This window comes from Dermacentor albipictus, chromosome 5, assembly GCF_038994185.2.
Source record: "Dermacentor albipictus isolate Rhodes 1998 colony chromosome 5, USDA_Dalb.pri_finalv2, whole genome shotgun sequence".
NCBI lineage: Eukaryota > Metazoa > Arthropoda > Arachnida > Ixodida > Ixodidae > Dermacentor > Dermacentor albipictus.
Genome location: NC_091825.1, coordinates 117,086,867 through 117,110,039, shown reverse-complemented (window position 1 = coordinate 117,110,039; position 23,173 = coordinate 117,086,867). Strand labels below are relative to the sequence as shown.

The 23,173-nt window shown below is 46.9% G+C and overlaps 1 protein-coding gene and 1 long non-coding RNA gene across 5 annotated transcripts in view; one reads left to right on the top strand and one right to left on the bottom strand.

The window, feature by feature from the left end:
• The window catches only part of LOC135916125 (cyclin-dependent kinase 16-like), a 173,617-nt gene that overhangs the window by 5,462 nt on the left and 144,982 nt on the right, over positions 1–23,173 (top strand). For 2 of the 3 annotated variants that reach the window (XM_065449376.1, XM_065449377.1), the window contains exons 2-3: positions 418–654; positions 15,761–15,847. In XM_065449376.1, the coding sequence (XP_065305448.1) occupies positions 525–654; positions 15,761–15,847 (217 nt within the window). In that variant the 5' untranslated portion in view covers positions 418–524. Of the gene's footprint in view, positions 1–417; positions 655–15,760; positions 15,848–17,358; positions 18,673–23,173 lie in introns of those variants that run through there. The other variant, XM_065449379.1, reaches the window with a different exon arrangement.
• Positions 20,961–23,173, bottom strand: part of LOC135916148 (uncharacterized) — a 74,730-nt gene continuing 72,517 nt past the window's right edge. For both annotated transcript variants that reach the window (XR_010568861.1, XR_010568860.1), the window contains one exon: positions 20,961–21,278. This is a non-coding gene — a long non-coding RNA (uncharacterized lncRNA). The remainder of the gene's footprint in view (positions 21,279–23,173) is intronic.

Sequence of the window (23,173 nt, the reverse complement as noted above, 5' to 3'; positions counted from 1 at the left end):
TCAGATTGTTGTAACAAGATGCCAGCAACGCTTGTGGTGTGCTCTTTGTTGCGAGGTGGTGTGCTTCACTAAATGCCAACTCGAGCAAGGAGGCTGCGCTGTGAGAGGAGGGCAACCCCGTTTTCTTCATTTGATATGCAGCATTTTTCATGTAATTAATGCAGTGAGACTTTTGATAGAAAGTGTGCAGTGCTTCGATGGTCTCCCAAATGCGTGAATCACAATTACTGGACTTGGTGGAAATTGTAACAGGATCCTCTTGGCTGGTTTCGTCTATATCCTAGACATCACCGCCATCAACTCCACCCACTTTATGCTCACCACTCGTGTAACATCTCTCAAATGAGAACCTTGAGTCGTTAACAAAGAAGCAAATAAATAAGTAAACAAATGAATGAATGAATTCACCAAACGCAGGTGGCCAGTTTGTGATGGCGCACGGTGAGAAGTGACAGTGTTGGCTCGGAGACCACGAAGAACCCTGTGCGTCTCCCCGGAGTGGCTGGACGGCGGGATGCTCTGCAATGAAAAAGCTTCGCCGCCGCCTCTCGTCAACTCTCAACCCGTTGCGCTTCCGCAGCGATGAGGGCCTCTCGGAACTCTCGGGTCAGCTATCCATCCAGGAGAATGGCTCCGACCCGGGGAGCCACACTGGTAAGCAGAGGCAGAGGCCAAGAAAGGCCACTGCTTTTGCAAAAGCAAATGTCACAGTCTTATTGTGAGGAATATGTCTAAAATTTGGTGGGGAAGTTGAAATTCATCTCATTGCCTTTGACTTGAAGGGATCATGACAAGGTCGCCGGGCTATTTTCTGTTCCTTACTGTAACTGAGAGTAAAGGGATCCAGTATGGTTATACACAGAAAAGTGGGATCTTGGCATGCATTTTCTCTCAGAAGTCCCGTTTTAAATTGCTGCCTCTAAGAGCCCTTCACACTGACATCGACCACCATTTGGGCACAGACTGTATAAGGTCAGCAAGTGCGGGTGTATCACTGTGTCATCTGCTTGAAAACAGTTTGAGACTGCATCGAATAATTTGCTCTGCACACTGGGACATGTGGTGGTGCTGTAAGGACATTGCTGTTGAATTGTGCCCGCAGTTGCTTCACTCATGCGGTTAAAAGCAGCAGCAAACCACTGAGACGCATGTGCGAAAACGAACAGCCACGACGTATTTCCAACTACTGCAACCAAGTCCTGCGTTGGCAGTACAGGACACGGTTGCAGCAGCAGTTGTGAAACAGCCACCAACTACCCCCTTTCATTGCCCTTTTGTAGTGCACAAAGGTGCACTACAAAAGTGCTTTCATTACTATAAGGAAGCCATATTCTGGGGTGCGGTTTCATTTCATGACGGCTTAATGTCGCCAGATCTCTGTACAGTTTAACACTTTCCCTATGGTAAGGAAAATGGCTGTTTTCTTATACGTTGCAATAGATATTTTTGCTGAAGAAACTATTGCACTGAAAATTTTATGCTATACATGGAAGAAAAGCGGAATAAATACGCTTTTTAGCCACACAGCTTTTATTAACGAGATCTGTGCCATAAAACGAATACAAATTGCCAGAAAAAAGATTGTAGAATAAAAATGAAAAGCACTTGTAAAGATACACTTGTACCCAAAAAGAAGAATATGCTATAAAATTCTCGAAATACACGAAATGTTTTGCTATCTAATAACCACTATCAGCAAAGAAATCAGAATTTTTCCGTGAAAGCTATTCGTGCTACGAAAATTTCGCTGTAAGCCCTACACATAAGAGTGCCATGCAGCAAAACAGTTCCTAGATGTGAAGCGTTGCAGAACATTGCAAGTCTTGGAGTAAAGTCTTGTTTTCTGCTGCGGTTTGCTGTCGTAACATTTCTCGCCGTTTCAATATGTCTCCATGTTAACTGGCTGCTGCTGAATGGCTTCAGTTGGTGGAGGAGCATGAACTAGCAATGCGTCCGCAAGTTCTGGTCTGATTTCTGTCATCGTCGCTCTCAGAATCAAAGTCAGATGAAAAGGGAGCATCCTCTGACTCACTGCTGCTCGAGCCATCGATAAAATCAGTTGCAGATGCAACAGAATTGCGAGATCTGCCATGTTCCGAAGCACGCTTGCTGCTTCCAGAGGTGGTGGTTTTGACTTTCTACTCCTACGAACATGCGGGCGTCTTGGGAGCCCGTTAAAATATTGCCGCCCAGTGGGCAAAATAGGTACGCTTTATAAGAAACTAAAGTTTAGTTCTCCTACTATATGTCACATTGCACAATGTGTCCGTGAGTAGCATGGAAGGTCTCAAAAATGGCATTTGAAGCGATTGTTATTGGGCTAACGATGCCCAATGCGTTACAATAGGGAAATAATTAAGTACAATATAAAAAAAATTCAGATACAAATTTTCTGTCACACCTAATGCGCTTAAATTTTGCCAGCTTGCCGTGGGATGCATATGGCTTAACATGCAACAGATAATTGAAGCTAGAAAATTTTGTCTCATGGCCTCTTTAAGTTGTGTGGTCAGTAATGGTCTTTGCCGTACCTCAGCTGGCAAGGCATGCTGATATTGAAGCATTTAATATTGTAGTCTGCTCTGAAAACGCACAGTGTGTGCCTCTTGCAGCAGTCCATGGTTTCAACTCTCTGCAGGAAGAGGGGAAGCTTTACGGGAAAGTGTCCCGCAGTCTGTGTCTGTGCGGGAATCTTGCATTTTCACACCATGTCTTGCCCAACACATGCTGGACATGCTGTACGAGTGAAGATAGGAGCTCCTCTGATACGTAGGGCGATGAAGTGAGCCTGACACTAAGAAATCGTGGATAGAGTGAATGTGCATTGTGGGGATGCTCGACTCTCATGCATCCCCTGATGTTGTTTTCCCTGCATGGCTCTCGCATCTCCTGTAATACGGCTTCTTTCCATAGCTAAGCGCCAGCGGCGGTCGGTGTGGTTGCAACATTTACGAGAGATGGTGCGAGTGTTGCGCTGCTAGCATCACCTAATGGCAGGGTTAGTTGGGCGTGGCAGGGAGTAGGGTAGGCTCTTCCTCTTTGGCTTGGGGTCGGCAAGCGACATGGACGTTCCGTGCGTGCTTCGATTCATGCTCCTGCTAGACCATTTTGCGAGGCCTAGTAGCAGGACACCAGAATGAAGGAACACAGTCATTCGAACGTGCCACCGTTCGCATGATCGTACATGCGAACGCCCATGCGTTGGTGCCCAGCATGGGGCGAACATATTTGCTCGACATCCAGTCGTGGCGAGTCAGACTTCCTCGATTTATCGCACACCTATCGGCATGTTCTGTGGATGGAAATTTGGCTAGCAGGCGTTGGTTTATGAAAGGAGCAATAAATGCCCTTGTGATAGTTTGCACTAATGCGTTGTCGTTCCTCTGTCCCGTGAGCATGTTTGAAACCACAGCGTAATTCTGAGAAACTTTATGATAGGCCTTCTCGAGCAAGTGCAGTTAGTGTCAGCAAGTGTTTAGTATCAGGGAATATGAGCGAATTAGGTTCATGTTAAGTTAGTTTTTCTTCCCAGCACCTCCGCCACATGTCATGTTGTAGTGACAATGAAGAACACAGTAGCAAAACTAAGAATCACTAAACTAACTTTTTATTGGGTGAAGCTGTGCCCACAAATGTAAGTGACACTCGAAGCACAACGATAGCAGTGAGCACAGATGGCTATCGGTGAAATCTGATCTGCGGGTCAAGCACATCGGCTTTTTATATGACCGTCGAAGGTGCGAGCATAATTGCTGGTGCCTGCATGCCTTCCAGAAGATACGCATGCCGATGTCGGGTACTGGAGGCTGCTGGAATGGGTTGGGAGACAAAGTGAATAATCGTGTGGTTAAGGGGGTTAATAGCCAGTGAGTTCATGGGCGCAGCAGATAATGCAATTAATACTTGTGTATGGTGTTGTGGGGAGGCGGAGACAGATCTTGTCTGTTCCTGTCGGGCTCTTAAAAGGTTGTTGTGCCTTTATGCAGCTTGTCTTTCTTGTCAGCCGAGTGTACGGCACTGTAGGCAGGGTCATAGGCTGTAGCGTTCATGTAAGAACGAGCTGTACTCCAAGCCGCCTAACAAGCAAGTGCCCTTAGGCTTTATTTGCCATTGAATATATGTGCTCCCGGAGCACTGGTGCCAACTGGTGGCACGTGCACATGCTACATCCTCCCATCTTCAGGAAAGCAGTATGCTCAGCTCCACGCAATCGGTAGCTCAGTCTTTTTGGCCTCCAGATCTGTCTTCCCAATCTTGATCGGTGAATGGGTGAACTGGGCTGGGATGAAGCTGAGGAATTCGGGATGGAAGTGACTACCTCCGATCCCACTGCGCAAGTTTTGCTGCATGACAGCTTCGTGTCGGGTTCTTCACTGATGGCAGGTTCGGCAGGACTCCCTGACCCAGGGTCATTGCAGATTGGGACGAGGTGTAGCCGATTACGTTGGAACACTCCCTTCGGGGTCTCCATGACGTACGACCAGGGACGTTGAGCTGGTCCTAGCACTATCGTACGACTATTAATATCATTTACCCAAACCTGCTCACCAGTCTGAAGTGGGTGTTGTGTCCGAACTGCATGCCTCTGGTTGAAGTCCCATGCATCCTTCCGATTAACTTGATCACTCTGGATAAAAGACCAAGACGAAGGCCACACTGACACAAGCTGCTGTAACGTCTTGGGAACTCTGGTTTGTAGGCGTATGCCCATTAGAAGCTGTGCAGGGCTAACTCCATTGGCACCAGGAATGTCCCTGTTGGCCAGCAGTGCCAAAAAAGGATCATCCGCCTTGTGCAGTAACTCCTTGATGGTCCGCACCATCTTCTTCACCTCGCCATTGTATTGTGGGAAACACAAAGACACTCTTGATGGCCGTGATGACGGCAGGTGCTGTGGTAGAGCGCAGACTGATGACTTCAGGGAAGCGAAACCTGTAGTCAACCAGCAACACATAATCTTGACCATTCGGGTGGAAAAGATCTACTCCCACTTCCTCCCAGGGAAGACTTGGAGTCTTGGAAGGCACCATTGGTTCTGCACGTTGGACACGAGTTTCTGCGCACTTGGCGCAGTTAGAGACGATGGTCTCGATGTGGCTGTTTACTCCAGGCCACCACACCGACTCTCGAGCGATGGCTTTGCATTGGTTAACACCTTGATGCCCGTCGTGAATGAGATCAAGTATGGAACGCTGAAAAGTCGACGGCACCACACTGCAGACTCCTTTTAGAAGTAGCCCCTCGCAGATACTGAGATCTCCACTATGCTGCCAGTACTTCTTAATGTGAAGCGGCAGCCTTGACTTCCTGGGCCAGCATTTGATGCAGTATTCCAGCAGAAGGTTACACTCAGCATCATTGGCTTGGGAATGGGGGAGCTCATCTTGACGTGTGGCGGCAAAGTCTGGAAGAGAGTGAAAAATCTCTTCCACAAAGAGCTCGACCTTATCAGCTTGCTTTGGCTGTGAACTATCCATTGGTGCATGTGAGAGCAGGTCAGCCGTGGCTATCAACCTGCCGGGTACATACACACCTGGTACTGGAAGCGCATCAGCTTCAGTCGAAACCATTGAATCCGCAGAGGCAGCAAGTCGGAAGGAAGAAATTTAGGCCACGAACATACTCTTCAAAACGGACCACAGTCCAGCATGCAGCCGAAGCCTCCTTCTCCGTCTGGCTGTACCAACATTCCGTTAGTGTGATTGACCGCGATGCGAAGGCAACTGGTTGGTGCTCACCGGAAGGCTGCTTTTATAACAGGACAGCGCCAACACCGAAGGAACTGGCATCTGCTGATACTGTTGCCTTGTATGCTACATTGTACCGAGCAACAGAAAGCTCATACCGAAGTAGTTCCTTGAAATTCGAAAAAGCAGTCTGTTGAGCGTGGCCCCAAGTCCACTCAGAATCCTTGAACAGCAAAGTTCAAATCGGTGCTGTCAATTCCGATATGCCAGGCAGGAAACGTCCAATGTGATTTACAATGCCGAGGAGGCGAACACCTGTGACATCTTGCCGAGCTGGCATTGCTTTTATTGCAGCGACCTTGTCTGGATCAGGAGGGATGCCCTCTGTGCTGACAATAACATCAAGCAACTTCACGTTGCTAGCTGTGATGACACACTTCTTGCAGTTTAGCGTGACCCCTTCATTCGTTAGTCAATTCAGGACTTCTTGCAAGTGAAGGTCATGTTCTGCGCGTGTCTTGCCGAAGACTAGAATATTATCAATCATGTTCACAAACCCCCTTGGCCTTCCAGAATGCAAGACATCTGCTTCTGGAAGTACTTTGGAGCAGTTGCAATCCCAAACGAAAGCCGGAGAAAACAGTAATGACCGAATGGGGTTATGAATGGGGTGCATTCTTGCGACTCTGGAGACAGCGTGACCTAGTGGAAGCTCAGCGTGGTATCCAACTTTGAGAAGACAGGGGCCTCATGCAGCAGAGCAAGGCATTGTTTGATCGTGGGCCACATATGGCGTTCCCACAGAATGACTTTGTTAAGGCGGGCCAGATCCACGGAAAGGCTGTAGCCTCTGGTAGACTTGGGGACCACAACCAGTCCGGTGCACCAGTCGATAGGTTTGTCGATACGACGAATCATGCCATCCCTTTCCAGCCTGTCTAACTCCACCTTGACCATGTTCTGAAGTGGTAGTGGTAGGCGTCTGGCAACACTCAATTAGAATGCCATTGCACCATGTTTCAACTGGATAGTGGAAAGGAAGCGTTTCTAGCCCTTGGAAAAGACCCGGGTTGAGATGCAGCTCCCTGGAGACGTGATCTAGAAACTTGCCGACCCCCAGGGCTTGAATCGCCGGGAAGCCTAGCAGAGGAACTGTGTGCACCTGCAAGATGTAAAGCTGCTGCTTGACAGACTTGCCACGCCATGACAAAATAGCACTAGGTTCGAGGAATTGGTAGGACATTGTGTCCCAGCCCCTTAAGTTTGCCCTCCGGTTTCTGTAGCTGGAATGGAATGCCAGGAAACACGCTTGGTACAACTGAAACTTCGCCGCCGGAGTCCACCTTGAATGACAGGGCGAGTCCATCGACGAGCACCTCTATGAACTTCGCATTTGGTCGGCGGCCCTCCACCACGGCATGAAGCTCCACTGAACTGGCCGAAGGTTTCTGCCTCGGCTTCCCGCCTGCTTTTTTCTACATGCAGACAACTTCAAAGTGACCATTCTTGCCGCAGAAGGTGCAGGACGCACGACGAGCTGGACACTCCAGACAAGGATGCGATGCATGCCCACAGAATTAACAAAGATTGCCAGGCTTATCAACGGACGCTAGCTTTCCTTTCCGCATCCAGTTAGCGTTGACAGCAAGCGAAAGTGATTCTTCTGAGTCACGAACTCTGCATTCTTTATCGTCTTCGTGCTGCCAAGATTGAGTCAACGCACCTTCTTACGTTAATTTCGGGCTTTGGCAGAGTTGATCCAAAAGCTTTCGGTTGAGCAAACCAACGATGAAGCGATCTCGGACAAGCCTTTCTTCAACAACAGACGATGAGTAGTTGCAGCGCTTTACCAAGGTACGGAGCGCGGTGAAAAATGCATCGACGGTCTCATCCGTTTGCTGTGTCCAGCGGTGGAAGCAGGCAGACTCGTATAATTTGTTTAGTGGGTGGACGAAATGCTCGATGAACGCCTTCTTGACAGCTGCTACATCGTTGGCATCTTCTTCCGACAGTGTCGTTGACGCAAGAACCGTTATCGCTTGTGGCCCCTTGCAGCAAAGCATGGACCGGACCTGGACTGCTTGTACTGCAGCAGAAAGTCGCATTGTGTAACAAAAGTTCTCGAACTGTAGCAGCCATGTCGGCCAAGTACTTGGGCAGTCAAAGTCGAATGGCGGAGGTGGCCGTAGCATGGCCCCAAGTGACGACTGAGCAGGTGCGGCGTCAGTGGCATCATTCATGGCCATCCCACTTCTGACATCATGCAAGAATGTTCATGCAAGAACGAGCCGTGCACCAAGCTTCCCAACGAGAAAATGCCCCTAGGCTTTATTATCCATCAGCCATAAAATATATATGCTCACAGAGCACTGGTGCCAACTGGTGGCCCATGCACACACAACATAAGCCACAGGCAGGGGAACCCTGATGAGGAGCAGCACGCTTCACGTCATGTACGACCCGTGACATTATACTCAGTTTATCACTTTCTGGGGCACTTTCACATTACATAACTTTGAGTGTGAAGCCCCATTGTTACCATGGGCATCCTTACAGTGAACTTAAGGACAGTGTGATGTGAAAATAATGCTGACAGGTTGTGTGCCATTCCTTTCATCACATGCACATCCACAGAACCTTGCCACTCGCTGTTCACCAAAAGCGGTATTCATGAGAGTGATTGATTAGGAATGTGGCTCCTAATTTCCTGAGGTGGTCCGTGTGGTTGTGGGGTTCGTATGGATGTAGCAGCGGATTGATGCACTTGTGTGTGCTAGCATAGCTTACCCTGCTGGGAAGATCACATGGCATCATCTTGGCTGTCTATTGAAATTAGCATTGTCATAGTGGCGTAGTAAAAGCATGTTGTGCCTGTGATGCCTAGAACTTTAGCTTTAGGGTCATTGTAATTGTTAGTGTGGTGATAGCATTGCTATAGGTTGTGGTGACTATGGCAATTGCACTGAACTGATGGCATGCTGGTGTAGGTATAGTTCTATCATAACAATTTGCATGTGATTACCTTAGCTCCAACAAGTGGCTGGAGACTTGACACCCTTGTTTGTAATGTTGCGCATGCTTACAGTTTAGGGCTAGCAAGGTTGTGAGATTATTGAAAGGTGATAGCAGTTTCAGACATGTAAGCGAAGTTGGCCATTAGGATGGCTATGTGATGTTGAATTTTGCATTAAGCATAATTGCATTATGGCAGTATAGGGAGAGTTTCCCACATTTGACTTGGTTACTGAAGTAGTTGGCTATCGTAGCCATTTGCATGCAATTAGCTAAGCTCCAACAAGTGGCTGTAGACTCGATGCCTTTGTTTATGATGTTGTGTGTACTTACAGTTTAGGGCTGGAAAGTTTGTAAAATATTTGAAAGGTGATAGAACTTTCAGACATGTAGTTATGTAATGGTGAATTTTGCATTATGGCATATGGCGATAGTTTCCCACATTTGACTTGTTTACTGAAGTAGTTGTCTGCGCACCTCCGTGAGGGATGTTAGTAAATGTGGGCAACAATGTCAGGTAGATGGTTCATTTCCAGGATACAGGCTCTGTGAAGTGAGGCTGTCTAGTGCAGGACTTAAACTTTTTGGCTTTGAAGAATGCCACTAAATTTCCATGCCTGTCAAGGGAACCATGCCTGTGCACTTCAGCCTGTACGTGCAACAGAATGATCAATCAATCAATCAATCAATCAATCAATCAATCAATCAATCAATCAATCAATCAATCAATCAATCAATCAATCAATCAATCAATCAATCAATCAATCAATCAATCAAAGTTTTTTTAGACTGCTTACTGCGCACTGAAAGACAAAAAACAGCAAGCATAAAATGTGCACCTGCCAAAGAGAGAATAGACATAGTGTGTGGAGTTGTGGATTCAGTTGTGCCACGTTTTTAGGAACAATAAGCACAGCTAGTCTAAATGATAAAACTTAACACAACAACTTTATGTACAACAAGGCTGTAGAACACAAAAATAGCTGAATGTAAAGACCAAGTGAAAGCCGTGCGACTTCTAGGTGGCCGCCTTCCAATACAATGCTTACTTTTATCATGATGTCCACTATAAATTATCACTCTCTTGATATGCATTTTCATATTGGCTTTTATACTCTCTTGTGAAAGGGGAGAAGTATCTTTAGGTCATCCCACTAGATAGTTGTGTTTTTGTTACATCACATTAAATAGCACCACAAGGAACTAGTATTATTGTAGGTAGGTCATTCTATGCGAAACGTCCCAGACACCAAAAGTGACCATCATTGATTTTCTTGAAAAAAGTTGGGCTAGATGGCTATTGTGGGAATAAGGTTTCACCAAAGTATTTTCGCTGCAAAAAAATGTTTTGATCACGTGAGTGCTCTTTGAGATTTCCGCAAAGCAGTAAAAGTTGGTTGGAGGTACATATTTTTTAATCGGATCTGAAACTAGGTACAATAACAAATTTTATTTTAGACCATTGTATTGGCACCCTTCTTTCATATGACGTCATAATTAAATGCACTTTAGAATTTTCCATATTTATTTGGCTCAGTGAAGAAGCAATAAAAGTTGTGTTTTCAGAAATCTTTTCCATAAGCTGCATTATTTTTTCAGCTACCATAATTATTTTCCCTTTTTGCCTGTTGCTATAGTGTATGCTAAAAATAATTTGGAATTATTGATAAATATATTTTTTGAGAAAGATACTTCCAAATTTGGCAAGAAATGAATTTTGTGTGATATTCAAGCCAAATTTAAGCATTAAGACCCTCCAGATAAAAATATGTCAGATAGCTCAATATACACACCGACCTCTTAGCTTGTGATTTAGAAATCTTTATTTGAGTGAATTTTGTCTGTTACCCTGCCTCTCCAGAATCATCGGGGCGGACTTTCTGCATAACCAAGTGGGAAAACAATCATGCTTATCTGCTGACCTCTGCATGCAGCCATTTCTATTGTGCTCAGATAATAAAGAAATGTTTCACTGAGCAAGCGTAAAGAATTGCCTCTTGAGAGCCAAGGTGAGAAGTTTAGCGGGTCATTTCTGCTAACGAATTATCTAAGCTGTTTTTCCTGCATTGCTTCAACTTTCTTCTTGTGCAAAGAACTGAAAGGATCTCGTTACTTTCTTTTGTGCAGAAGAATATGATGGAATAAATTATTTGAACATACCTTTTCAATCATATCACCATTGTACTAATAATTGTTCAAGAAAGATTGATTAATTGATTTGCAAATTGTACTTCTACTGAATGTGCAGGCTGGGGTGCTAGGACGTCGTCTTCACCACCAAAAACTAAAATTTGGAGGGCTGTTTGTCTTACAGCTCACTGTGCCGTCGCTTTCAGGCAACTGTGCCTTCTTGTTGGAAACAGTTATCTTTGTGGTTGTCACTTATCTTGCAAACATGTTTTTGTTGGCACAGTGAGGCAAAGGGGGTATTAGCAACAGTTGTAGTCTGGACTGTCTCGATTCGGTCTGTAAAAAAGTGCCCTAAGTTATGGCGTATGAAAATAAGCTTTGATATTGTAATGCAGATGGAAGACGGAGTCTTGCAAAATAGAGGCTTCTCTTTAATGGCGGGCCAGAAAAAGAGCGTGCAGCTTACGCGCTTTGTCTGTCGTGGCGCCGACCTCTGCGCGCGCCAGGCCGCGGTGCGGAAGTCCCACGTCATTGTGTCAATTGCCCCCCATGCGAAAAGTGACCGTCTCGGTCGCATCAAAAAGTGCTTTCAGCAACGACTTTTATTTATTTAATTTTAATGTATTTATCAATACTGTGAATCCCTGCTTGGCCTTATTACAGGGAGGTTAAAAGAGTATTGGCATCCACCATGGTTGCTTAGTTGCTTTGGGGTTGCGCTACTAAGCATGAGGTCAGGGAATCAAATCCCAGCCATGGCTGGCCGCATTTCGATGGGGGCAGAATACAATAATGCCTGTGTATACCAGGCATTGGATTGCACGTTAATGAACCAGAAGTGGTCAAAATTATTCCAGAGCCCCCCACTACAGCATACCTCATTATCAGACCATGATTTTGTCACGTGAAACTCCAGAATTTGATTTTAATGTAAAAGAGTACTGTCACAAAAAGTTTTGTATCCTGCTTTTTCTTTCTTTCTTTGGTTGAGGTTTCTTGAATCGTACCATAACTTGACAGTTATGGTATGAAGCCTCGATTCCTTGAGTGCGCCACAAATAATTCACTAAATCACCTTTCACGCGTTCATTTCAAACATTCAGCATGCTTTTGGACTTCAGATGTGAATCAGGAAGCTATTCTTATTTCCAGGACCTGAGGCAGTTGTCACATGTTAGCACAAACAACTCGGGCGCACGTCAGTCAGCCTGGCGCAAAAATTGAAAGCCATACAATTACCGTGTCACTCAAATCTGCTGAATTCGCCCTTCCAATTGCTTGATTCTATAAGAAGTTCAGCGAGACCCTCTCTCCCTAATGCCCTTGAATGCTTAATGGACTTGGCTTTTAGCCTCACAGTCGTAGTGTGTGTGTTTGCATTATTGATGTGTAGTACCGAAAAACTGCCACATGAGATTTGGTGATGTCAATAACTTTCTGCTTTATGTCTAAAGCCAAGTTCCATTTGGTGTGTGCTTTAAAGTGGTCACATTAAAGGGTAATGTGATTAATTAAGGTAATGTGATTAATTATTTGTTACTCGCTTGACAAATTGAGGCTCTGTAGTGTAATTGAGGGGAAGTAGCCATCCAAAAAACAAATGAGAATTAGAAACAAATTTTGTTACAGTGCTCTTTCAACATTTCGTGCACATTCAAGAAAGGAAGCATAGAGATGCAGAAGTTATAACAATGTGAAATACCATGATTACCTAAAGAGGACTTTATGATCATGAGTATCACCTTTATCAGCACTGTGAAGCTACCGAGCCTGTTTTGCACTTTCATTATTCTTGTTAGTAGTAGCCCAACACATCAGTGTAAGGTATATGATGCTTAATCACTGTACTGTGGTGAATTTGTGCAAACTTTTTTCGTTGATGTCGTTTTTGGACCATGATGTATCCATACATTTCTTTACACAACGTGAAAAAGCAACTTCGACTGAACAATTTTTTTCTCACCATCCCAATGTCTTGGAGTCGTTCGAAAAGGTACGAAAAATTGCCTTTCTTTGAAGCAAGATGCAAAGGCGATGTTTGTATAATCATAACGGTTTCTTAGGCACCACCACTCCCCTCTGCAGTGTGGTTCAGTCCTTTGAAATTCCTCATTGCTTTTGCTGCGCCAGCATCCCTTGTGATGCACAGGCAAAGGTGAGAGGCACCATTGGCCAGCTTTGTTCAGTGGCAGAATACCTAGCTCACAGGCCCAAGTTATCCCAAATTAAGGCTAAACAATCTAAACCAAGGGAATACATCTACTTAGGGCAGCTAGTGACGGCGGATCCAGATCATGAGACGGAAATAATCAGAAGAATAAGAATGGGCTGGGGTGCATTTGGCAGGCATTCTCAGATCATGAACAGCAGGTTGCCATTATCCCTCAAGAGAAAAGTGTATAATAGCTGTGTCTTACCAGTACTCACCTACGGGGCAGGAACCTGGAGGCTTACGAAAAGGGTTCTACTCAAATTGAGGACTACGCAACGAGCTATGGAAAGAAGAATGATAGGTGTAACGTTAAGGGATAAGAAAAGAGCAGATTGGGTGAGGGAACAAACACGAGTTAATGACATCTTAGTTGAAATCAAGAAAAAGAAATGGGCATGGGCAGGACACGTAATGAGGAGGGAAGATAACCGATGGTCATTAAGGGTTACGGACTGGATTCCAAGGGAAGGTAAGCATAGCAGGGGGCAGCAGAAAGTTAGGTGGGTGGATGAGATTAAGAAGTTTGCAGGGACGACATGGCCACAATTAGTACATGACCGGGTCTGTTGGAGAAGTATGGGAGAGGCCTTTGCCCTGCAGTGGGCGCAACCAGGCTGGTGATGATGATGATGATGAATCGTACCAGGCCTGCTAAATCAGCAATACATTCTCAGCGATAGGTGCAAGTACAATAAAGGGGCCCTATGACACTTTCCAGATGAGGTAAAAAGGAAAAGAAAGAAAAAAAACCGGCCCAGTTGTTAGAGAAGGCTCTTGTGAACTTATCACACAACTAATATGGACATGCCTTGGTGACGCCTATCCTTTTGCACTTGCTGATTTTTTCACGCTAGTCTGCCTTTCAACTGGAGATATTGTATAGATCAGTGGCTTTGGTTCAAACCGTTTTGATTAGAAATAATGGTTTCAACGTATGGCTCTTGCCTTCGTTATCATGTTTTTCTGCCCCCTGTCTTGTTAGGTTCAACTTACGGAGTGTTATGTCAGTGCATTGAACAGCTCAACTCTCTTGACTAAAGCAATAATTTTAGTCAATAGGTTGAGAGTGTATGTCCTTGGCTTCACTGTGGAGTGCTTTGCTTATACTCCTAAACGACCTCAAGTCGAATATTCAAGAGACATAGCACGCTTTGTTCTTTTTCTGAGAATTCTATTTTTGTGGTTTGGGCGATACCACTTAAATAACAACATAATTTGAATGGCGGCTAGTAACCCATAGTGGTTATTGCTATGAAAAGACACGCTGCAGTTGCATATGAATGGTCAAGTGTTGCAATCTTTGAAAGGGCTGATGGGGCTCGATCCAGTGTGGTTGCAGATTTAATAGATGAAGGGCTTTGGATATGAAGAAACTGCAACCTTGATAAAAGGCATATTAAAGCTTTGTAGGGGTTTGAATGTATCTTGTCAAGGTCGAAAGCTCAGCGATAAGTAAAAGAAGTGTTGAGGCATTGTGATCTGTCTGTTCTTTTTATTTGTGGCCCAGCTGTGTATATACTTTCACACTATCTCTGAAGTATCTCTTCAGTGTTGTATTAAAGCTGCTGACAGTCTAGATATATTTGTACGCCTTTCTTATTGTTGAGAAGCTTGCCTTTTGTAGACTTATCTCAACTCTTTCACTGCATTTCTTATTGTTCCAAAGACCCATATCGCTTTTTTTTTTATGTGCTTCCCACCGAGTCGAAATTGCGCACTCTATACTTCTGGTAGCTCTATGGCCAATTGTCCTTGACTGATGGCAGACTTGAAGTGAGACAGATGGGGGTCAGTTCTGCGGCCTGTCTTCACTATCTGTCCCATTGAGTGATGAGCCCTTATTGAGTAAATCATTTTGTTTCTCCCAGCGTCCAAACTCAATGAAAATTGATGGGCCACTCAAGCATTTGTGATGTGCATGCTTAAATAGTCATGTTTATTCCTCATTGTCCTTCACTGACTTTTTCATTATTATTTTTGCTTCCAGGGGTTGTGTGCAGAAAAGATAAGAGAGTAAGAAAGATAGATTAGTTAGTTGAAGTGTGCTCAGGATGACGTAATAACTGTGATGCTAGTGGAGCTCAGACGCCTTTCTGTCTTTTTGATGGCATGGCTTCATCGGTGGTTCTGGTTGCCTTTACCAACTACATTGAAGTTTTTGTGTGGGTGAAGTGTTTGTTAAGTTCTGCTACTGGGCACTGGATCATGGGGTTGATTTGCAGTGGCGACAGTTGCGTTTTGATGAAGGCAGAATCCAAAATGCTTGTTTGCCTAGATTTAAGTGCATGTGAAAAAAACAACTATGGGTGGTCAAATTAATACAGAGTACTTCACTATGGCGTCCCTCATAGCCTGTTTGCCACTTTCGAATGGTAAACCTCCTAATTGATTTGTGTGCTTGTTAGGTGTCATTGTGTGTTTTCATTTTATTTCTGTAGATTATTTTTTTTTCTACAGTAAGAAACTCAATATTTCATGGTTCACAATGTTAAATGGTGATAATATAGTTACTATGAGCATTTATGGCAGACTTGATAACTGGTGAATTTCATTAAGATTTGTGTAGGAAGTTTCTTTGTTTGCTTGAAAGGATGCCAGCAGTGAATATTAAGCTGCATCATCTGTGAACTAATTATCGTTAATAATGACAAGTGAACATGCCACAGAATAACAGATGCATGTGTGTGATGCATTTGCGCCTTTTGTGCCTTCTCTTCAGGCTCAAGGTTGAGCCTGTTCTCTCGTGCAACGCAGCGCTTCTCCATCTCCTCATCGAGGATTCCCGACCTTCGCTCCCCGCTCACAGGCAAGTCAAGTCTCAGTACTAAAATGCCATTTGCTGCAACGTGTTCTTCAATGAATCGCACATCTCATTATGCAAAAAACAAAAAAATTCCCTTTGTTGAAAGAATTGCATTGAGCCTAATCTAATACCTTAGGAGAAAAGAAGAATCAATCTTAAGAGTGTGTCCATGATTATGGTTCATCATTCTGAGGTTCTTCTCAATCCATAAGAAAATTTGCAGCATGGCATTCAGCACTGGTAGCGTTGGCTGGCGGAGAGGGTCTGTACTCACCCATTCTGAACTCTGAGAAGAAAGAGCAGCTTCCGTCCCCAACCATGCTCTGTCCTTCTCACCGCAAATACTCTAGGATCCACGGGGAGACTATGCCAATATGTGCTCATACTGCATCCAAACTCTGGGTGCAGACAAACATGTATTCATGCCTGGCTTTTGTTTGAAACATGGCCAACAGTTCAGGCAAGAAGCTGTGTTCTTGCACCAAGGTCAGATTGTAGGTGTTTCGGTGGTGGATGGTGACTTGTGTGGCTCCTAGGAATGCTCCTTCACTGTAAAACATTTGGGAATCACCTTTGCTGGGACATATCGCTGTTATTCCTCTTGGCAGTTTGAAAGAGCAAGTACTGTTGCTATGATCAACAGCCAATGTGATTAGATACAGTGTGCGTGCCTAGGATCTGCGGGCACAGACAAAAACGCTCATTCTGATTTTACAGTTTGCATGGCCAGCGATGTGCAAAATTTCGTTCAGTTGTCTCATGTGTTGATAGCTCGCCATTTCATGTTAATTGTGCAGTTACAGACTTAGTTGGACAGACTTACGTAGAGTGTAGCGATTGTTAAGTCAGTCAGAACCATGCTGGAAGAATGAAGAACACTGCCATCGCCGTCAGAATTGTTTCATGAATTTTTGAGCCTATTAGGAACTTTTGATTTGGCTCGGATTATTATTGCACTCTCTGGCGTATAATCAGCACGCTCCCCGCTCCAGTGTTGTAGTGGGCACCGTTGAAACGTGCACACTCGCGCTGAGGCGTGGAACTCAGGATGAACACGGTGGGCGAGAACTGTAGTTTCGAAAAGTCCCTTGAAATTATCAAGGGACTTTGTCGACAGCCGGGAGCAACGCCGCCGCCGCATGTGTTGGCGCGGTGAACGTATCCCCGAATGTCTGAATCAACAGTTGCGCAAGCCCCTGCACATAGTGCGGCTCAAATGTGGCGCGCTTGCTGCATTGAGCTGCGGCCATCTGCAGATTGTCGCGTCACCTGTAGGCAGGCGAATAAACTAAAAGCAGCGTGTAACTGTTTCCGAACATTGTGAGCTTAATTACAACTTGTTTAGAGGAGGGCGCATGGGTCCGCCAGCTTGTGGAAATGCGGTTAGCGCGGATGATGAGATCTTGTGGCGAGTTTTGCCACTGCTGCGATTGAAAGGCTACGCAACCGGCGGGCCCGCTCTTTGCAGAAAGGGAAAACGCGTGGAAAAAACGCTCACGACGTGAGAGAGGAGCGCAGGAAAGGAGAGCGCGAGTGCTCACCTCTCGTAAAGCAAAGCCGGTCTCTCCCGTCCCTCCTTCTCTGGCGTTTGTCTGTCGGCTCACCAGCGCCACCGCCACCGTCGCCGCTGTGCTGCAGCGCTGCCGCTTGCTCGCAAGCCGCCGCCGCCGACGTTCGTTTGCCCCGTCTGGTCGATCCGCCGCTTCGTTCCGCGAGTAGCAGGCGACGTCGGCCGTGGTGGTGGTGGTCGTTGGTGCGAGTGTGTGTGCGCGCGCGCGTGCGTGTGTGTGTGAACGCGCTGCAACGGTGCCCCTCGTTGCCGTCGGGTCCACCCCGCTGACCAGCGTCGGAATCTCACGTCTGCTTCCGAGCCGGTGAGCCCGAGAGAGAGCCCTCGGCGTTCCGCCGCCGCTGCTGCCGGCGTCTTGGGACCAGATCCGCGACAAAGCATCAGCAACAGCAGCCGAACAGCCGAAGCCATGCAGCAGCAGCAGCAGCAGCTACACGGACCGAGAACCGAGGAGGCTGGACGAGCGTGAACGTCGCTCGCGAGCGGCAAGCCGTTGGCCCGCTTTGAACGCCGGCCGCGGCGTTTTTCTGTGATCGGGGCTGCTGCCTCTCCCTCTCGGGACCGTCGGCGTGACCGGTGAACACTGCAGTAACCTTGGTTTGTAGTACTACCAGTACTACTGCTGCTGGCGGTGTGTTTATCTCATCTCGCCGTGCCCTATTGCCTCCGCCCGCGTGTGATCGCATCGCTGTGTGTAGGCAGGCCGGCGTCACTTCGTTCCCCGTCCCGCGTTCATTCGAATGCGATGAGCGCCGCAGAAGCTAGCGCCGTATTCGCGCTGCCTTCCGGGCTGACCGCGATGGAAGAAGTGTTGGCCGCCTCGTTCCAGCGGGTTCAGTGCTGAGTGTTGCGTCTGCCGCCGGTGCAGTTTGGAAAACGGTGCAGCAGCGTCGTGTCCCGACCCTCTTGAACGTCGTCTTCGTCACTTTGCGTCCCACTGCTTCTGGGTCATCGCCGAGACTCCCCAAGTGCTGCTAGGCGAGCTCGCCGCTTTCGTTTTTGTTTTGTTTCGGATCCCGCGCTTGACCGTCTCCCGCGGGAGTACTTGCCACCCACACTGGTGTGACCGTCGTCGCCCTCCGCTTCTTCTCACGTCGCGTCTTTATTTTGTCGTTGTGATCGGCCATGGATATCAAGCTACTGCACAAGAGCAACACCTTCAGCAACTTCGGCAGCCACAAGCTTGGCAGCTGGTTCTCCACCTTCAGCATCGCCAGGCGGAAAAATGGCCCCACGCTGAAGAATTCCAAGAGTCTGAGTGAGTTTCCGCGACTGCTGTGCATCATTTTTTCTCGCGTCTGATTCATTGCCTTTTTGTTTCGCCAGTGGTCTTTCATGCGTTTGCCTCTCTACGCGAGAGCAACCGAGATGCCTACTCGTTCCCCATTGTGATATATATATATATATATATATATATACGTGTTCGCGGAGAGGACGAGAAGCGTAAAAAAAATTGAAGACGAAAGAAACTGTAATGCCCGTGCGGTGCTGTCGCCTTTCCTAGCATGCGTTGTAATGTCGCCTTTTCCCATTTTCTTTCTTTCCTACTTTCTTTTCGTCTTCCTTTCTTTCTTTCTACAACATTCAGCAAGCTCCGCCGTATCAATTTTCCGCTCGGCTGACTCTCTTGCCAGTTTGGCAGGAAAATGTCAGTTTCTTTTCTTTTTTTTTCTTTTCTCTTCTCTCTCTCCCATTCGGAGATCTCGCTCTGGCGACCGGTCGTCACATTTGCTGTTTTAGCTCATTTTCATCCTCCCTTGTTTCATTTTTTGAAATTATTTTTGTCACATCCCCCCGATCGCATTCGGAGAACGGACCTTGCGCATATCTTGGCAAGGATACCACCTCCCAGATTAAGTGCGCTCGGAAGAGTGGAGATATAAGTTCAAGTCCTGTTATCCTCTCTCTCTCTCTCTCTCGTCTTTGCCTGTGTGTGTGTGTTGACTGCAACGCGAAGCCTGTGCCACTTAACAGCAGCCGCAGAGGCAGAGCCCTCAAATCTTACGCCGATAGCCGCAGGTCGAGAGGCCCTCTTGACTTACACGATGTTGTTGCATCATCGACAGTCGTGATTCACTATCGCAGCGTGCTTCGGAAGTGGCTCTAACACGCCATCGGCGCAGGTCTGCCAAATAAAAAAAAGGAAAGAAAAAAAATTCTTAAGCGGTATAAATAAAAGCTTCCACAGACATTCCACCGCAATCTCACAGAAACGGATGGGATGCCCTGCAGTAGGGGACGTTTTCCTTTAGTTCCTTTTTTGTCCCCCCCATACAGTGTCGTCGGTCGGAATCCGCGATACCTCGCTGGATGTCACCGAGCGTGCGGGTATGTTTACGCATTCCTTACATAAGCAAAGTCTCTCGCGCAGGGTTGCGTACGAAGCTTAGCCAGGAGTCGGGTGGTGGAGGTGGGGTATGTTTACAGTGCGCGATCGACTTGCGCATCCTGCCTATTCTGAAAGCCCTGTGTAAGGACTTTCGCACTAAATGTTCACGTGAAGCTTGGGAACCACGCTACAGGAGAATGCGTCGCGGGAATTGAGAAAATGAAATTGCGTCGGCTGCCCCCAATACGACGCCTCTGGAGGCGAGGCTTCTTTTCCTCTCTCGTCATGTCGGCCTTCCGTCGCCCGCGCAACGTGCTTGGAAAACGAAGACAAATAAAGAAAACTGTGGGCTTCGTGCGAAAAAAAGGCAAGGCACTTTTTCTACTAACACTCGAGGAGGAGGTTGCGGATGTGTTTGTTTATGCGGAGTAGGAAGAGAGCAGCGGTCTTGGAGGTTGGAGGGGTTGGTTGTTCGTTGCTTCCGACTAGAGTGCATGGTAGCTCTGCTGCTTGCGTACGTCTCGCGGTGGCGTTGATCCGGGATCGTCTCTCTCTCTCTCTCTCTCTCTCTCCCGTTACGCCATCCTACAACCAACGTTACTAGATTACCTCTTTGCCTACAACCCTGCACCTTCCTCGGAGGAGCTGCATGTAGCTCGCGTGTCCTCTGTAGTCGGTTCGCTCTCGCGTTCTGCGAGCTAGCGGGTGAAGCCGATCGATAGCGGTGGCAATCCGACGCCTCGGCTTGCACCTAGCCGTGGTGGCGTGGCGGTGACGGCCGTTAGCGAAATATAGGCTCGGGAGCTTCTCTCGCCGAGATGACGCGGTGCTGCTGACGCTCCACCGTTTGTGTTTCGGCGCGAAACGTGTAAAGAGATACGCGGCTTCCAACTAGCCCGATCAGCAACTGCGTTGCTAATTAACTGCATTCTTGGAAGTCTACAAAGCTTAAAAGAGCGCTTTGTGGGGGTGCGTAGGCGATAACCTTAACGCGGTGCAGTTTCACTAGCTCGTGCGGTTGTCTTCCTTTCTTTCGGAATGGCGTCCGGTTTCCAGCGTAATGACATCACGGGTACATGCGCGAGCTCGCTAATAGATACCACCTGGCGCGTTTTCCGCGTCTTTAATGGTTCGCTTTCGCCGTGTTTCTCCGACATTCCTTCAGTTCTTTTTTTTTTTTTGTGCTGTTGAACATGCGATGTCGTCTGGTCCTTGAAGGACTCCTTCGAGGTGCACCAGTACTTAGTGCTTAGTAACAAAGTGCATTTCCCATCTGTTCGCGAAAAAAAAAAAAGGTACAGCAGTTCGACAGAAGCAGATGGCTTTAATATAATTATAATTCTTCACTCGTCGCTCGCCATACTCTCTCTCATCCTCCATGGTATGTGCGCTCTCGGAAACAGACGGCGCATTACGCTTGCGCAAAAGGTGCATATGTTGTGACGTGCGTTGGGAAGGAGGCTTCGTAAAGTCGCGAGAGAAGTCGTTGAACGCATTGCAGCGTTCCGTGTGTTCCGTCTTCCGATTGGCGGCGACTGCAGATGAAAGAGAGGGAGAGAGAGAAAAGAGACATTTATTAGTGACTACGTGATGAGATGCTGACGGCAGCCACATTCCTAGGGTGTGTTCTTTCCTTCATTTTTTTATTCAGCCAAGATATTAAAAAAAATATTGTTTGAAAATTGTTTGTGTGAACATGTGGTGTCTGTAGTGTCGTGTCCCGCTGGGCGCGGTTCTCGTACTACCGGAAGGAAGCATATATATTGATGGAATCTGTTACTTTTTTTTTTTTATGATGCGCACCCTCCGCCGAGCTCTGCAAGGTTACGCCCCTTTTCGAACCCCTCTTCCTGACTTTTCCCGTCATCAAGGTTCCATTAAAAGGACCCGGAACATCTGTCCGTGTATGTGCGACTCGTATAGTAACAGCGAATCGTACGACGCGCGGTTTGTTTTTTGTTCGCGTAGTTTCTGTTTACTTTATTTATTTTAATTTTTCTTTCCGGAGCTAGCGAACAGCGCAGCGCCCGCGTATAGCAGACGATAATTGCGCGCACGCGAAACCTTGAAACAGTGCACTGACGTCCAACGGTGCGTTGTTGCTAGTTCAGGCTGATGAAACATTCTTTCGAAACTCTCTCTCTCTATATTTTTTTCTAAATTTTGCGGTGAGAGGTTTATAGTACTGGAAACTAAAGTGACGGCCGAACTTAATCTTTTTTTTTTCATTGTAAAAAGACGGTTTGCTCATTTTAAATACGGATAAAACTAATCTTCTTTACATTTGTTTTAACATTGTCGCAAGAATTAAAGCCCTCCCTTATGCAATCCCTCCGGGCCTTTAAGGTGAAAAGAAATGAATTCTCCCTGTACAGTGCGTGAGTGTTAAATGGCCTGTAATGAGCGTGACAGAACAACTTGATGTGGGTGCTTTCTGCGCCGTAGTTGCTGGAAAACGGATAGCCGACTCGCACGTATTCACCGATCCCGACGTTGCTTGAGCTTCGGCGTACCCATCACAATTTTTGTAGGAAGCTCTATGCCCACCACGACGCGACCGACCGTGCAGAAACGATTTGTCAGTTCTCAAGGCGTCGCGTTGGGACTGCGTCGTGCGCTTCCCGTACGGCAGAGTTCTTTCTTCTTCTTTGTTTTTCTTTTTTTTTTGCGAGGCTTTCAGTGCACAAGTCCGCGCCGCGTTTGTTGCTAAGCTCGCTGTTCTTCTTTTCCCCCCCAATATAATGCAGTTCCCCCCTCCCCCAATATAATGCATATAACGCGTCTCTACTTTTCCCTCCCATGTGCTGCTGCTGCTGCTACTGCTGTGTTCAACGCCTGTTTACGCATATCGCGGCTGCGTATCGACGTCATCGGTCTGCGCGCGCCGTAAATACAGCCGCGCGGCCGCCGGCATTGTGACATTCGGGGGCGCCCGCGTAACCAGCAGCTGCAGCCTGGGGTCAGACGAAAGCGCAGGGGGGGGGATAAAGAAATAGAGTGAAGTAAAGAAAAAGAAGCCTTCGCTGTCTCTGCGAGAGATGCGGCATCTCTCTCTCTCTCTCACAGCCTGCGCTATAAATTACGCCATACATTCTTCAAGCACCGTACGCTGCGTCCCGCTTCGAAGACAAACCGAGTTGCGCGGACACGTTTTCCTTTCTTTTCTTTTTCTTACTTGCTTCAGTTTTGGTACAAGTGTGGGGGATTTACAAACTTTCGCAAGCTGTTGCTGCCTTTTACGGTGGGGACACTTTCGTTGCCTAGTGTCGTTCGTGCGAGCGGAGGAGAGTGGGGCCACCGCGTAGTGGGACGCATAGTCAGACGTTGTAGTCAGTCGCGCAGTTACGTGTTGTACGCGGAACTGCTTCCCCGCCGTGACTAGTTCCGCCTCGCCTGCGAAACGAGTTGCGTGGTTTCTTGGTTTTAACTC